The sequence below is a fragment of the Cnephaeus nilssonii genome (genome assembly GCF_951640355.1).
Source record: "Cnephaeus nilssonii genome assembly, chromosome: 11".
In the NCBI taxonomy this organism is placed as follows: Eukaryota; Metazoa; Chordata; class Mammalia; order Chiroptera; family Vespertilionidae; genus Cnephaeus; species Cnephaeus nilssonii.
In genome coordinates, this window is record NC_137082.1 from 68429215 (window position 1) to 68443307 (window position 14093).

Here is a 14093-nt window from a genome sequence, read left to right on the forward strand (position 1 = left end):
TTGTCAAATTGAACATGATGTCAAATTAGAGCCATCTCTGGGACAGGCCAAGAGAAGCTCCCAGTTTAATGAGGCAGCGTCGAAAATCAATAACTTAATTGCCACTGTTTGATGGACTTTTATCCAATTTATACTCTCCCCAGCAGCCTACGTGCTGAGCATGAGGAGAAGTGTGTGTGTGTCTGGGGGTGGGGACCATCTGCACGGGGGTTGGGGAGGGGCAAGGAAGGCGCCAGGGCCCACAGCCAACTATTTCCCAGGGGGAAGCTGGGCACTGCCATTCTCCTTCCACAGGGACCAAGGGACAGACACTGGCCTGGCCTCTGAGTCCCAATGAACTTGGTTGTCCTTCTGAGCTGCCCCCTCATCCTGCCACAGGATGGGGGATGAGGGAAGTGGGGGGTGAAGGCATGGGGAGGAAGGAGGCAGGGTTCCCTTGAGAAGTACGGAGTGTGTATGAAGCAGGTGCCTGGTTTCCAGTCCGAGCTCTGACGGACTGCCGTGATCTTCGCTGGTGACAATGACCGTGACCACACCCCCTGAGAGACAGCTCTGAGCTGTTCTGCACTGGGAGTTTAGAACGCATTCCTTCATGAACCAAGGACTAGAATGTCCCCATTTTGCTGAAGAGGAAACAGATTCAGAGGGGCTGGCTGCCTTCCATTGCCAAAGCCCCACAGCTGGGAACCAGGGAAGGGAGGTTTGCCTAGAGATCTGACTCCATGTTCCTTGTGTCCGTCAGTAGGGAGGCCCTTGATCAGGAAGCAGGCTGGGACTCAGTGAGGGGATGGGGCCTGGTTTCCATGTTCCCCAGTCTGGGCCTCCTCTCCCAGCTTCCTTCGGGGTAGGAAAAGGTGGGGAGGATGAGTTCAGCGGCCCCCGGTGACCCCTGTATCGCTTGGTCCCCCGGGCCCAGGCACATCGGTGATGCAGGTGATGGCCTCGGATGCGGATGACCCGACGTACGGCAGCAGCGCTCGGCTGGTGTACAGCGTGCTGGATGGAGAGCACCACTTCACGGTGGACCCCAAGACCGGTGAGGGGCGGGGCCGGGCCAACAAGGGGCGGGGCCTGGCGGGACCAGAGGGGTGGGCCTGGGCCGAGGACCACACCGTGTTGTGTGCTGTCTGCCTTCTAACCTCAGGGCGCTGAGGGTGGGATGGAGGGCACGGAAGCATTTTGCCCGCTCCAGGAGACCCAAGGGAGGGGGAAGGGGCAGCCAGACAGGAAGAAACAGAAAAGAAGGGGGCGGAGGGCACCTGCAAGACTGGCAGGAGGCGGCCACTGGGCGCCCTGAAAGGGCCTCAGAGGCCTGAGCCAAGCAGCCCCTTGTCCTTGGAACTAAACTGAGGCAGGCGTGTCATAATGAATGCACTTTGGGGGAGGTGGGCTGGTGAAGGGCACCTTTTCAGCAGTTAGGAGAGCTCTCTTCAAGTGGCAGTCATTAAGGATCTGATGGAAAGACAGAAACGCACTGTTAAGGAAGAAAAGGCTCTCTGCCATTTACCCTCCTCCCACCACACCAGACGATGCCCCCCTTCGCTCTGAGGTCAGAGCCCGGTTCCTTCTCTGAGGGGCCTGGCGAGTGGCACGGGGGACAGAAGGAGGAGACTGCGGCTCCGAGAAGCAAGGTGGCTCCCTGGAGGTTCACAGCTGAGAGTGGCTGCCAGTTCCAGGATGGGGGCTGTCACTGTCCCTGGGATAGGAGGGGACAAATGCTATCACGGGGCTGATAGTCGGGTTGGGGCAGGGGCACAGGCATGTGCATGGGCAATTAAGATTTACGATACAAGGTTCTTGGAGGCGGTAGCAGCATCTCCAAAGGATAAGAAGGTCTTGGCCAGACGGAAATTCGGAGAAGGGCATTCCAGGCAGAGGGCATGGTGCAGGCACAACTCGGAGGAAGAGAACAGCCTGAGGCATGAGAGGAATTGTAAGCAACTCCGGATTGAAGACGCGGGCGGGCGTGTTGAGAAGTGATGTGAGAGGCTGGCAGGGACCTGATGGCCCCGTGTAAGCAGGTGGGAGAGCTGGGATTTTAGTCTCAGGGCAATGGGGAAGAGAGGGGTGTTTGATGGATTTGCATTTGGGGTTTTTGTTGTGTTGTGTTTAAAGAGGGGTTGAGTAGTCCGGTCTGTGAGCACAGTTATAATTGTATTTTCTTACACATAACATCCTTATTATTTTCCTCCTTGCAAAGCTAATACATTTTAGAGAACATTCAAACATTAAAGAAATGTTTTAAAAAAGAAAGTGCGTCCTACCCCCAGCCCCAACAATTGCAGCCCCAAAGGAAGCCACTCAGTGTGTATACCCTACAAGACCCTGGACTCATTCTTTTGAAAACGACGCTATTTTTTAAATAGAAAATATATGTCAAGGTTCAAAATTCAAAAAGTCCAAATGGATATTTAGTGGAAATTCTTTTCCCCTTCCACTTCCCCAGCTACCCAGTCTGTGTCTCCAAGGCAACCAATGTAATTTTCTTGTGTATCTTTCCAGAGCTATTCTATACATGTACAAGAAAATAAGTACATGGATTTGTTTTATTTTTTTTACACAAATGGTAGCTATAACACACTATACACACTGCTTGCCTTTTTTTGCTTACCAATACATCTTGAAGATTATTCCGTATCAGTACATAAAGAGCTTTCCCATTCTTTTATTTAACTCCTGTTGTGGATACACAAAAATTTGTTTCACCAGTCCCCTCTTGATGGACACTTATGCTCTTTCCAATCTTTTGCTACAACGAATAATGCTACAGTGAATAACCCCACACATACATCATTCTAGGGGCCGGGGGTTATCTGCAGGATAATTTTCGGGAAGGGGAAAAGCTGGGTCAAGGAGCACATGGATTTATTTGGGATCCGGCTAGATAATGCTAGCATGTACCGGATTGCACTCCTGAGAGCCACATGCAAGGGAACTCGGCTCCCCTCCTCCTCGCCAACACTGTGGGTTCATTGATGACTTTGAAGCAGGGAAGTGACATGCTCAGGTTTTCATTTTAACAAGATCCCTCAGGCTGCTGCTGCAGAGCATGGCTCGGAAACAGCGATTGAATTCAGGGAGACCCAGTAGCGTGGGGTGCCCAGCAGAGAGCCCCGAAGCACAAACCCCAGAGCCTGCACCCCTTCTCAGCATTCACCCACACTCTTTAACCGGCTTCATCTAGTTATGGGGCCAGAGATGACGTAGGATTGGTTGTGAGGGTTAGTTGAGGTGCCGAGGAGGGAGTCTGAGAGTACGATCCTGAGAAGGGCAAACCTTGGGGGCCTAGAGATTATAAGGGACTAGATTGAGGGGGGAATCCAGGGGTTCCTAACTTTGGAGCCTGAGATGGGAAGGGACACAGAGGGAGGAATGTGGAGTAAGAAAACTATCTAGAAGCTGAGGAATCATTGGATGGGCACTGCGATCCAGGGCAGAGCTAATTAATTCAGTTTTAACTATATTGGCTTTAAGATGAGAGAAGAGGAGAAAAGAAACATCTAGAACCTCTAGCAGGTTGTCCGAAATATGGACTTGAAGATTCAAAATGGTTGGGGTTCTGTAAACTTTGATTTCCCCATGTCCACAAGAGGAATAATAATACCCATCTCACATGATTGTTGTGAGGATACAATGGAGGAGTTCATTCTTTCATTCAGCAACTCTTTATAGAGTGCCTGCTGTATGTCCGGCTCTGTTCTAGGCTCTGGGAACACAGCCATAGGCAAATCCAAGAGCCTACCCTCATGGAGCGTTTATTCACGTTGGGAATACAGAAAACAAGCATATAAACATACAACACAACACCAAGTAGCAATGAGTGCTAGCCGGGTAAGGGGAGAGACTTAGCTGAAGAAATCAGGACAGGACTTTCTAGGGAATGACCTTGGGGCAGAGACCTGAACGAAGTGAGGGTGGGAGCCACTCAGTATCTAGGAGAGAGCTTGCAGGCCAAGGGAACAGTGAGTGCACGAAGAGCTCAATGCAACACTTGGTACATAAATGGAAACTAAGGGGATGAAGAAGACGATGCTGCTGCTGATGGTAAAACCTGAGGAGGTGGAGCCCTTAGAATTTATCAGCTTTTGTCGGGGAGGGGAGGAAGAGACAACCATAGAAATAAGGGAAGGGCCAGGTCTGAGTCTGGGAGGTGGCAGGGGTGGGCAGATGAAGAGTCAGACTCCAAGGGACTGAGGAGGGCCAGGTTCCGAGGAAGAGCATGCCCCGCTGCAGAGGGTCTGGAGGATGGGGCCCGTGGGGAGCCATGGAGCCTGGAAGGGCAGGAGGAGTTAGTCCCCAAGAAGCCAGAGAGTGGGCAGCAGGCAAGGCAGGCGAAGGTGTCACTGGGCCCTTGTTCTAGGGTCCCTCAACTGGCTTAGCCTGACAGGGTCTTTGTGGACATTTCCTAGGAAAGACCATATTTGCCCTCCCTTTCCTTTAGCCCCACTGCAGGAGCCACTCGGTGTCGTTCCCAGCCCAGCTCCATTTCCCCAGCCAGGAATATTCTGCTGATGCGGGTCTATATTTAGCAGCTGCTGTGAGGTACAGTCTGTTCTCACTGTGCAGATAGCAGGGAGCAGAGCCTGAACGGGCCTGAGAGGAAGGTGTGAGGGACGGGAGGGGGCGGGGTGCCACAAAGCCCAGTGCCAGAGGAGAAATTAATGTGTGTTTTAAAGGCCAGGCCTGCCAGCAAGCCCCCCACGGGGGCGACAGGGATGGCATTTGCAGTCTAATGAGGCATCACTTGGGTTCCAGGGCCCCTTCTGTAGCATTTGGAGGGGACAACAGGGTAGAGAGAACAACAGCTGGAACTGGGGGTGAGCAGAAGGCTGCAGGGAGCCGTGGCCGGGTTCTCGTTGCCAGCCCCACCCGTCACAGCCCCAACAAGAAGAGAAAGACTTGCTTAGAGACTTGAAGTTTTCATCTGCTGAAAATTCTCAAGTGGGCCAGAGATGTCCGTTTTCCTGGGAAGGAATGAAACTAGCCTTTGTTGAGCACTTGCAAGTGCCAGATGCTGGGTCAGGATGATGAACCAGATCTGGTTTCTGCCCTCATGGGGCTTTTGTTCCAACAGAGCAGCCAGAAACAAATAGACAGCTACACCCAGGCGGCACGAGGTGGGACCGAGAGTCTATGGGCAGTCAAAATTGTATTGAACACCTACTATATGCCAGGTCCTATAGATAAGGTGGTGAAGAAGGCCAGTATGGATTTCTGCCCATATGGAAGTTATTTATGGGACATCCAACCCAGGACCAGAGGCGGGGATCAGTGAAATATCCCCAAAATGTGAGACCTGCTGCTGGAAGCTTCATCTCATTTAATCCTCCCAACAGCCCTATCAACTGGATATCCGCATTTTACAGAATAGGAAACTGAGGGTCAGAGAAACCAAGAGCTTGTCCAAGGTCAGATAGCATGTAAAAGATGGAAAGAAATCTTGAACCATATCTATCTGACTCCAAAGTCCCTTCTTTTTGCACTACCTCATATCTGACTCTGTAGCCCCTGCGCATGGTAGGCCCTCAATAAGGGTTTAATAAATGAATTTGCAGGGTCAGAAGGTTCCAAGAACAACTTCATGGACTGATTTGGGAATTTCCCCCCAGGCTCCCCAGGAGTGCACCAGCCTCCAGCATGCTTCTCCCAGCATCAGGAGGCATATGGAGTAGATAGAAAATGATGGCAACTCCTCCCATCCCTAAACTGGCCTCAGAGTGAGTGGCTTCGCCATTCCTCCCACTCCTTAAACCTGGGTGGGTTTTGGCCAATAGAATGTGGCAGAAGTGATGTTTCTAAATTCTTTGAGAGCCCAGGAAGCTTTCACTCTCTCTCCTGGAACATGGTCCTGAGGCCCCCATAACAGGAAGCCAGCCCAGCCTGCTGGGGAGTGGAGAAGGTCGCGCCATAGCCAGGGTCAACTGCCAGGCATGTGCATGAGGCCATCTTAGGCCTTCCAGCAGCTCACCCCCAATTAAATGCATGAGCCAGGGAACTCAATTTCTCTATCAGCTATCGCCTGCTATATAACAGACTGCCCCAAAATGCTGTGGCTTAAAACAGCAATGGTTTATTATTTGTCATAATTCTGTGGGTTTGCTGGGGTCAATCAGGGTGGTGAGCCCCTGGTGGCCACCCCATTGTCAATCTGTCCATCTGCTCTCTCTTTCCCTCCCTCCCCTGACCTTTCTTCACTGCTTCCTGTCCCTCTGCCTCTCGTTGTCTGGTGGTCTCAGAGTTCCAAGCACACAGAGCTTATCAAGCCTCTGCTTTTGTCACACTTGCTGATGCCCCATTGGCCACAGCAAGTCAGGTGGCCCAGGCCAGAGTCAGTGTGGGAGGGGATGACCCATGGTGTGGATTCCAGGAGGTACGGTTCATTGGGAGCTGTTACCATAGCAACCTACCACTGAGGGTAACCCTGAGGCAGGGCCCAGAGGCACCATGGGTACCCACCTCCCAGTCACCGAGAGATGGCACCTGATCATACACTCAAGGCTTCATCACCAGTTTCCAAAAGAGAAGCGTTCATATCCTCATTTCTTCTGGAGCTGGAAGTGGCGAGGCCAGCGAGGAGGCCAGCCCCGTGCGCATGGCTCCTCACCACAGGTGTGGACCTCAGCTGGACCCCAGCTCCAAGCCCCTTGCTGACCTTTTTGTAAACAAGCTCATGGGTGAGAGCCCAGATGAGAAGTGACACGCCCAAAGCTTAGCCGACAGTGCTCTGCTGGTCAGCTCCCCTCCCTGCCTTTCCACCTGGTTCACTCAGGGCCCCCCTGTGTCTGGCCTGGTGGCCCCTCCACTGTCAATCTGTCCATCTGCCCTCTCTTTTCCTCCCTGCCCCCACCTCTTTTCACCGCTTCCTGTCCCTCTGCCTCACTATTGTCCGTTTCACTGTCTCTATTTTTTTCTCTCTCACTGTCTCCTCCTGGGTGTGATTTCTCTCTGGCTCTACTGCTCCCCTCTGTTTCTATCTCTATAAGCCCTTCACCTCCCCTTCTCTACCTCTGTCTCCGTGTGTGTCCCTTTCCTCTTGTCTCTTTCCCTCCTGCCTCTCACTGGGTTTCTGTCCATCTCTTTCCCCAGGTCCCCTCTTCTTCTCTCGTTCTACCCTTCCTTCTCTCTCCTCTCTCCTCTCTCTCTCTCTCTCTCTCTCTCTCTCTCTCTCTCTCTCTCCTTCCCTCTCTGCTGCCTTCATCCTTTATCTTCTCCTCTCTTGTCCCTTCTGCTCTTTCCCTCCTTCCACCACCCCCAGAGGCAAAGGACACAATAGCCCCTCACGATCAGTGTTGAGGTGCAGGAATAGGGGGGGAGGGGGAGGTCAAGAAGGACCTGCTGCATGATTGAAAAAAACAGCTTGCCTGGTTGGGACTGAGAAGAGCAAGAATGTTCCAAGGGCTTAGACAGGACCACATACATGGCATCCCTCTGTCAGAGGCCTGGGCCCTACCCTTGTGCCATGTGCTGGGGGGTGGGGGCTGGGCGAGGGGCAGGGAATGCAAGGCAGGCTGGGTAGGGACCCTCCTTCCTTACTCCGTGCCAGCAGGGCAGGTCAGAGCATGGACGCGGGCCCCGGAGTTCCTGCTTGAATCCTGGCTGTGCGCCTTCTCCATGTGAGGCCTTGGTCAAGTACTTGGCCTCTTTCTGATTCCATCTCCCCTTCTGTAAAATGGGGATAATCACAGCACCTTCCTCATAGGGTGCTGAGAGGATTAAATGGGACAGTTCACTTCAGGTACTTAGTACAGAGCACATGCTCATCGATGGTAGGGACTGTCATTGTCCCATGGAATTCTCATGAGATGAAACTCCACACCCGTGATTCTCAACCGATTGTGTCCCCAGGACCATTTGACAATGTCAGAAGGCATTTTTGGTGGGGAGGGTGCTGCTACTGGCGTCTTGTAGGTGGAATTATCCTGCCAAAATGTCCATAGTGCCCCGAGGGGGAGAAATCCTGTTCCCTAGGGAGGTTGTCCCACTTTACAGATGAGGAAACTGAGTTTCAGAGAGGTGGAGGTGTTTGCTCAAGTCACACGGCCCAAAAATGGCAGATCGGGGGTTGATCCCAAGCTCATCTGCTTCCAAGACTCCCCTCTCCTCAGGGAGACCTGTTCTGACAGAGGGGTTAGCAGGGGGCCTACTGAGCCGTCTCCGGGGCCACGTATAAAGGGTCTGTGTGACCTTTGTTAGAGAGAATACACAGACCATTTCTCCATGTGGTCCCACAAAAGCAGAGCAACCCCCAGGTGCCCCCCTCCGGTTCCCCCAGCTACACACACAAACACACAGACACACACTGCAGCCTCCTCTCCCGTTCCATTGCCTTTATTGGAGTCTGGAGGCTGCTTGGGGACATCAGGACTCGGAGATTGGGTTTTATGGGGCACATCATGGGGCTGCTGGTGCATGACTCCACCTGGCGCTCAGGCCCTGGGTACCACCTGTCACCACCTGGTGCTCGGCAGGTTGGAGTGAGTCATGGGGGGAGGCTCTGAATGCCTCATCGACTCCCCGCTCCACCCTCGTCTCCACTGGCAGAGAGACAAGAAACTCAGCCTTCCCCTCAGCAGAGTCCATCTTGCAGTCACCCTGTTCCTGCGCCCCTCTACCCCCGCATCCATTAACAGCTTGAAGGATCGTCTGTTCGGCCATTAGCTGGTGCCCGGACAGAGAATCTGCGGCCAGGCTGGGGGCCAGGGGCTGGGGCTCTGAGGACACAGGATGATGTCATCATGGAGGGTGTGTGTGAGAATGAGTGTGTGTTAGTGTGCACGAGTGTATGTGACCACGTATGTGTGTTTATGTATGCACCACCTGAGTGGATGAGACATACCTAGTGTGTGACTCCATAGTGAGTGCACCAAGTGTGGGGGCGAGTCCAGTTCACTTTGTTAAACACTCACCAAGCTGTTGCTCCGTGCCTGGCTCTGGGCTGAGTGCCACGCACAGAGAGGCGATCAGGCACAGGCCAGGCTCACTCAGGGAATAGCAGGGGTCACCCTCACGTGGGGAATCTGAAGTCCCGGGAGGGGGGTCACACAGTGGCAGGTTCTAGTCCCTATGCCTCTTTTTAGTAAACCAAATTGTCCATTCTGTTGCTTTTGTGTTGTGTGTGAGTGTGTGATTATGTATGTGTATGCTTATATGTGTGAGAGTGTGTTTTTGAAACTATATGTGTGTATGAGTGTGTGTTTGAAAGTCGGTGTGTGAATATGTCTGTATATAAGTGTGTGCGTGTGTGTGTGACACGTGTGTGTGTGTGTGTGTGTGTATTTGAATGTATGTATGAATCTGAGCTGTGTGTATGTGTGACAGTGTTGTGAGTGTGTGGAGTACAGAGTGTGAGTTCACTGTGTGAGCTTGTGAGCATATCTGTATGAGCGTGTGTGTGTGTGTGTGTGTGTGTGTGTGGTGGCTGTTGAGCTTGCACCTGGACTGTGGCCAGGACTGTGCCTTCTGCACTCCCTGCTGAACTTGAGTGCGCCAGCCTCTGCCTATGGAGGGGTCTCCATCATATCAGCTGGCAGCCGATGTGGGCATCCTGGGCCTCACCCTACCGCGTCCACAGGCGTGATCCGGACTGCGGTGCCTGACCTCGACCGCGAGAGCCAGGAGCGCTACGAGGTGGTGATCCAGGCCACAGACATGGCGGGCCAGCTGGGCGGCCTCTCGGGCTCCACTACCGTCACCATCGTGGTCACCGACGTTAATGACAACCCGCCCCGTTTCCCGCAGAGTAAGTAAGGCCTTCCCAGAAGGAGGCAATGTCTGTGTGTCTGTCTGTTAGCTCGTCCAAGCCACCCACTGACCCCAAGTTCCCTTTTGGCTTCCCACCAAAAGAGGGACTCCCATCTATCTGTCTGTCTACCCACCCAAGCCAGCCACTTGCCCCAGACCCCTTCCCATCATGCTTTGTGCAGAGGAGGGCCCCAAAGTTGTCTGATTTTCCATACATCCAAGTAACACGGTGACCTCCTCACCCCTCACCTTGGTTCCTGCCGGCAGGGAGTTCCCATCTGTCCACCCACCCAACCCCTCATGGCCCTTGCACACACCCTATCCTGATTATTGCACGTGATCTGCCACGGACCCCGGCTTGCACAGGGGTGGGGGCAGACCTAGGGATATGGAAAGAGGCTGCAGCCATACCCAGGCCACGGACATAGTTGTGCCTGGAGACCCTGAGGTCTGGGGTGGCAGGTCTTCCCTCCCCCTCTGAGCCGGGAGGGCACCATTCTGTGCTTCTGAATTATGAGGCCTTCTCACTCTCTGCCTCTCCTGGCACAGCAGGGGGTGGGGGTTATCTGGCCCAGTCTCCCGCCTCCCCATCAGCCCAGCGAGCCCCTCTGTCCCAGGCTCAGGCGGAGAGCTATGCCGGGGAAGCTGGAGGCTGGCAGAGACTAAATGCCGCAGGGAGCTGGGCTGATTCCTATCTGGCGAGTCATTACTCAAGGTCTGCTGCTCTCACATTAGGCCCCGCCACAGGGGACTGACCCCCAGGAGATAAGGGAATCCAATCCCTTAGCTGCGAGTGTGCCGGCGGCATCTCGGCCCAGACGTGGAGCGGTGGGCACAGCCACCAGGCAGCCTGGCACAGAGCCCAGCCCCACCCTCTATGGGGAAGCTTCGAAGCACCAGGTAGAGAGTGGGAGTCACCCAGTCTTCTGCCCAGTTGTGCCAGGCTCTGTGCCAGCGCTGAGCTGGAAGGGGTGGAGCAGAGAAAAGAAAAGGCGCCAGGGCCCCAGGAAAACTCCTGTTTAGTCATTCCTTTATCCATCTTTAGCATTTCTTTATCGGGAAATAGAGCACACAAACAGAAGGACGTAAAATATCAGTGTAAAGCAGACACTCCTGTAACCACCAAGCAGGACCCCCGAACCCCCACATGCCCCCTCCTGATCATAATCCGCCCCCGCCCCGCCGCCTCCTCCAGAATTAACCAGAATCTATCTGCTCGAGGTCTCCATCGCCTCGCTTTTCCTTAGGGTGAGTGCACCTATGTGTGCATCCCCTGACATCAGAGTTTCATGTCACCTGCTTTTAACCTTACATAAGTGGGATCACACGATACAAAGTGTTTGTCATGCTATTTGCCTCTCGAAATTACATTTATGGAATCATCTGTTGTTACTTATAGCTGTCCTTCATTCATTTTCATTGCTGTGTGGTAGTCCGGAGTGTCGCTATTCTACTGCTGATGGACATTGGGGAGGTTTTCCGTTTGAGGCTGTTATGGAGGATGCTGCTTGGAACATTGTTGCACAGCTCATAATGCCATTTTGCACACATGGCTCAGTGAATCTACAGAGGAGCAGAATAGCTGGCTCATGAGATATGCTCATCTTCAACTTTACTAAATAAATCCAAACTCTCTTCCCCATGAAGAAATGCCGCTTTGGCACAGTGGATAGAGTGTCGGCCTGCTGACTGAAGGGTCCCAGGTTCGATTCCAGTCAAGGGCACATGTTTGGGTTTCGTGCTCGATCCCCAGTAGGGGGTGTGCAGGAGTCAGCCAATCAATGATTCTCTCTTATCATTGATGTTCCTATCTCTCTCTCCCTCTCCCTTCCTCTCTGAAATCAATCAATAAAAATATATTTTTTTAAAAAATGCATGTGTCCGTTGTACCACATCCTCGCTAGCCCTTTGTATTATCAGATTATTTCATTTATGTTAATCTGGGGAGTAAATACTGGTAACTCACGCTGCTTTTTATTCATTCACTCACTAGTCACTCACACATTTCTTTTATGTGACAGTCTGGTGTTCTGCCAGGTACTGAGAATGCCTGATGAATAAGAGATGTGGTCCCTGCCTTCTGAGAGATGAGAAAGAGAGAGAGAAAAAAAATATGAGAATAAACAGAGAGTAATAAGTAATAGGGAAATATGGTAACCCTTACACTGGGATCAGCTTGGGGGCCTGGGCACATAGGAGCAGAACCTGGAGGTCTGGGAATGTTCCCTGGAGGAGGTCACATTCTATGAGACTAAAGGGAGAGTGGGAATTGAGGAGGCAAAGGCAGGGAGGAGAATACAGAGTGGAACGCCCGAAGGTGAGACCGAGCAAGTCCTATTTAAGGAATTACAAGGGCTGCCGCCTGGCTGAAGCTAGAGTTGGGGGTGGGGGGGGGGGAAGCAGGGGGATGAGGCCGCAGGTGTCAGCAGGAGCCAGCAGCAAGCTTCTTGTAGGGCCAGCCAAGGGACTTATACAACTCCATCCCGAGGCAGTGGGGAGCTATGCGAGGGATTAAAGCAGGGAAGTGGCATGGCAGCTGAGTCTTAGAGAGAGAGAGCCGCCCCCTCCTCCCCCCACCCAGCAGCTACTGTGTGAGAATGAGAGGCACCCAGTTTACACAAGGGGTATCCAGACCTGTGTGTGGACACCTCAAGAGACAGCGCCCACCTCCCAGCCCCTGCTTCATCTGCACGGGCCCGTCATTTAGCAGATCACCCTCACCTCCACCTCAGCTCTGGGGAGAGGTCAGGGTGCTGTTTGCGTTCCATCTGACCCCATTCCTTCTGGTTTTCCATCTGCTTCGCTCCTGTAGCCACAATGGTCATCTTGCCATTCTTCAAGCATCCCAGGCATTGCACCCCACCTCAGGGCCTTTGCACCTGCTGTTTCCTCTGTCTGGAATGCTCTTTCCCAAATATCTCCTCGGCTCGGTCTTTTGCAAAAATGTCATCTTCCCAGTGAAGCCTTTCTTGATCACCCTGTTTAAACATCCACACTCACCCTCATCAGCCCTCCCATCCCCTCCCCCTGCTTCATTCTTCTCCTACGTACCCATCACCATCTGACACATGCCTGTCTTGCTGATGTGTTTAGTGTCTTTCTCTTTCCATTAAGAGGAAAGCACTGTGAGAACTGGGATGTTGGTCTGTTTTATTTGTTGCTGTAAACCCCAGAGCCTAAAACTGTATTGGGGACATCATAGCTGCTCAATAAATAAGCAGAAATCAATGTCAACAGAAAAATGAGCATAAAGCCTCACTGTTCTAATATAATTTGTTCCATTTATTGAGTAGCTACCATGTGCCAGGCAGTGCAGTACGCATTTTGCAGGCATTGCCATCTAAGTTAATCGTGATCACAATGCTGTTAGGAAGACACTGTTATTCCCATCCTACAGAAGAGGGATTCAAGGTTCAGGACTACACAGCCAGGACTGACTCCAGAACTTTAGCCTTGACCATGGTTCTCCTCTCTCACCCTCACTGGGCAGATGGGGAAGCTGAGGCCCAAAGAACTGCAGGCACATTCCCAAATTAATCAGCAAGCAAACCCAGCGTCCGATTTAGGACCCTCCTCTTTGCACTGTCTCCTGCATTTCTGCAGAGGACATGCCTCTGCCAGCACCTTCCTGGCCAACCTGAGAGCCCCTTGTAGACATTGTCCTCCCTGGAGCCCATCTGGGCCCCCCTGCTCTCCCCTAGAGCTGGTGGAAGCTGCCCCCATCCCTGCTCACAGCCGTATCCCCTACAGAGATGTACCAGTTCAGCATTAAGGAGTCGGCCCCCATCGGCACAGCCGTGGGACGCGTGAAGGCCGAGGACTCGGACGTGGGTGAGAACACGGACATGACTTACCACCTCAAAGAGGAGAGCGGCACCGGTGGCCATGTGTTCAAGGTCACCACGGACAGCGACACTCAGGAGGCCATCATCGTAGTGCAGAAGGTACGGCTGCCCCAGGAGGGATCGGGGAGGCAGGCTGTAGGGCAGGGGTGGGGAATGTCTAGCCCGCAGGCTGTATAAGGCCCGAGAAATCATTTGGCCTGGCCCTGCCAAGGCATTAGGGGTGAGTTCATTAAATGTTTAACTAAATATAGCAGGCTAATTTTTTGAGTTGATAATTTTGTATGGCCCAAGGATGATGTTATAAATATCCAAATGGCCCTTGGCAGAAAAAAGGTTCCCCACCCCTGCTCTAGGGGATGGAGGCAGGGAGGCCGCTGACAGCCCAATACTCCCACCCCACTCCACTCCAGGGATCAGGTCTTTACAGAGACCCAGGACCAACCTGGGAAAATGCTGATGGTTTCCTTCCCATTTTACAAATGAGAAAATGAGGCACAGCAAGGTTAA

General features: G+C 52.8%; 1 protein-coding gene across 1 annotated transcript in view; it reads left to right on the top strand.

Annotated features, from left to right (window-relative positions):
* The window catches only part of CDH22 (cadherin 22), a gene marked incomplete at its 3' end in the record, with an annotated part of 69638 nt that overhangs the window by 23125 nt on the left and 32420 nt on the right, over positions 1-14093 (top strand). Inside the window, exons 3-5 of the mRNA XM_079783461.1 lie at positions 917-1036; positions 9572-9739; positions 13492-13685. Of these exons, the coding sequence (XP_079639587.1) occupies positions 917-1036; positions 9572-9739; positions 13492-13685 (482 nt within the window). The remainder of the gene's footprint in view (positions 1-916; positions 1037-9571; positions 9740-13491; positions 13686-14093) is intronic.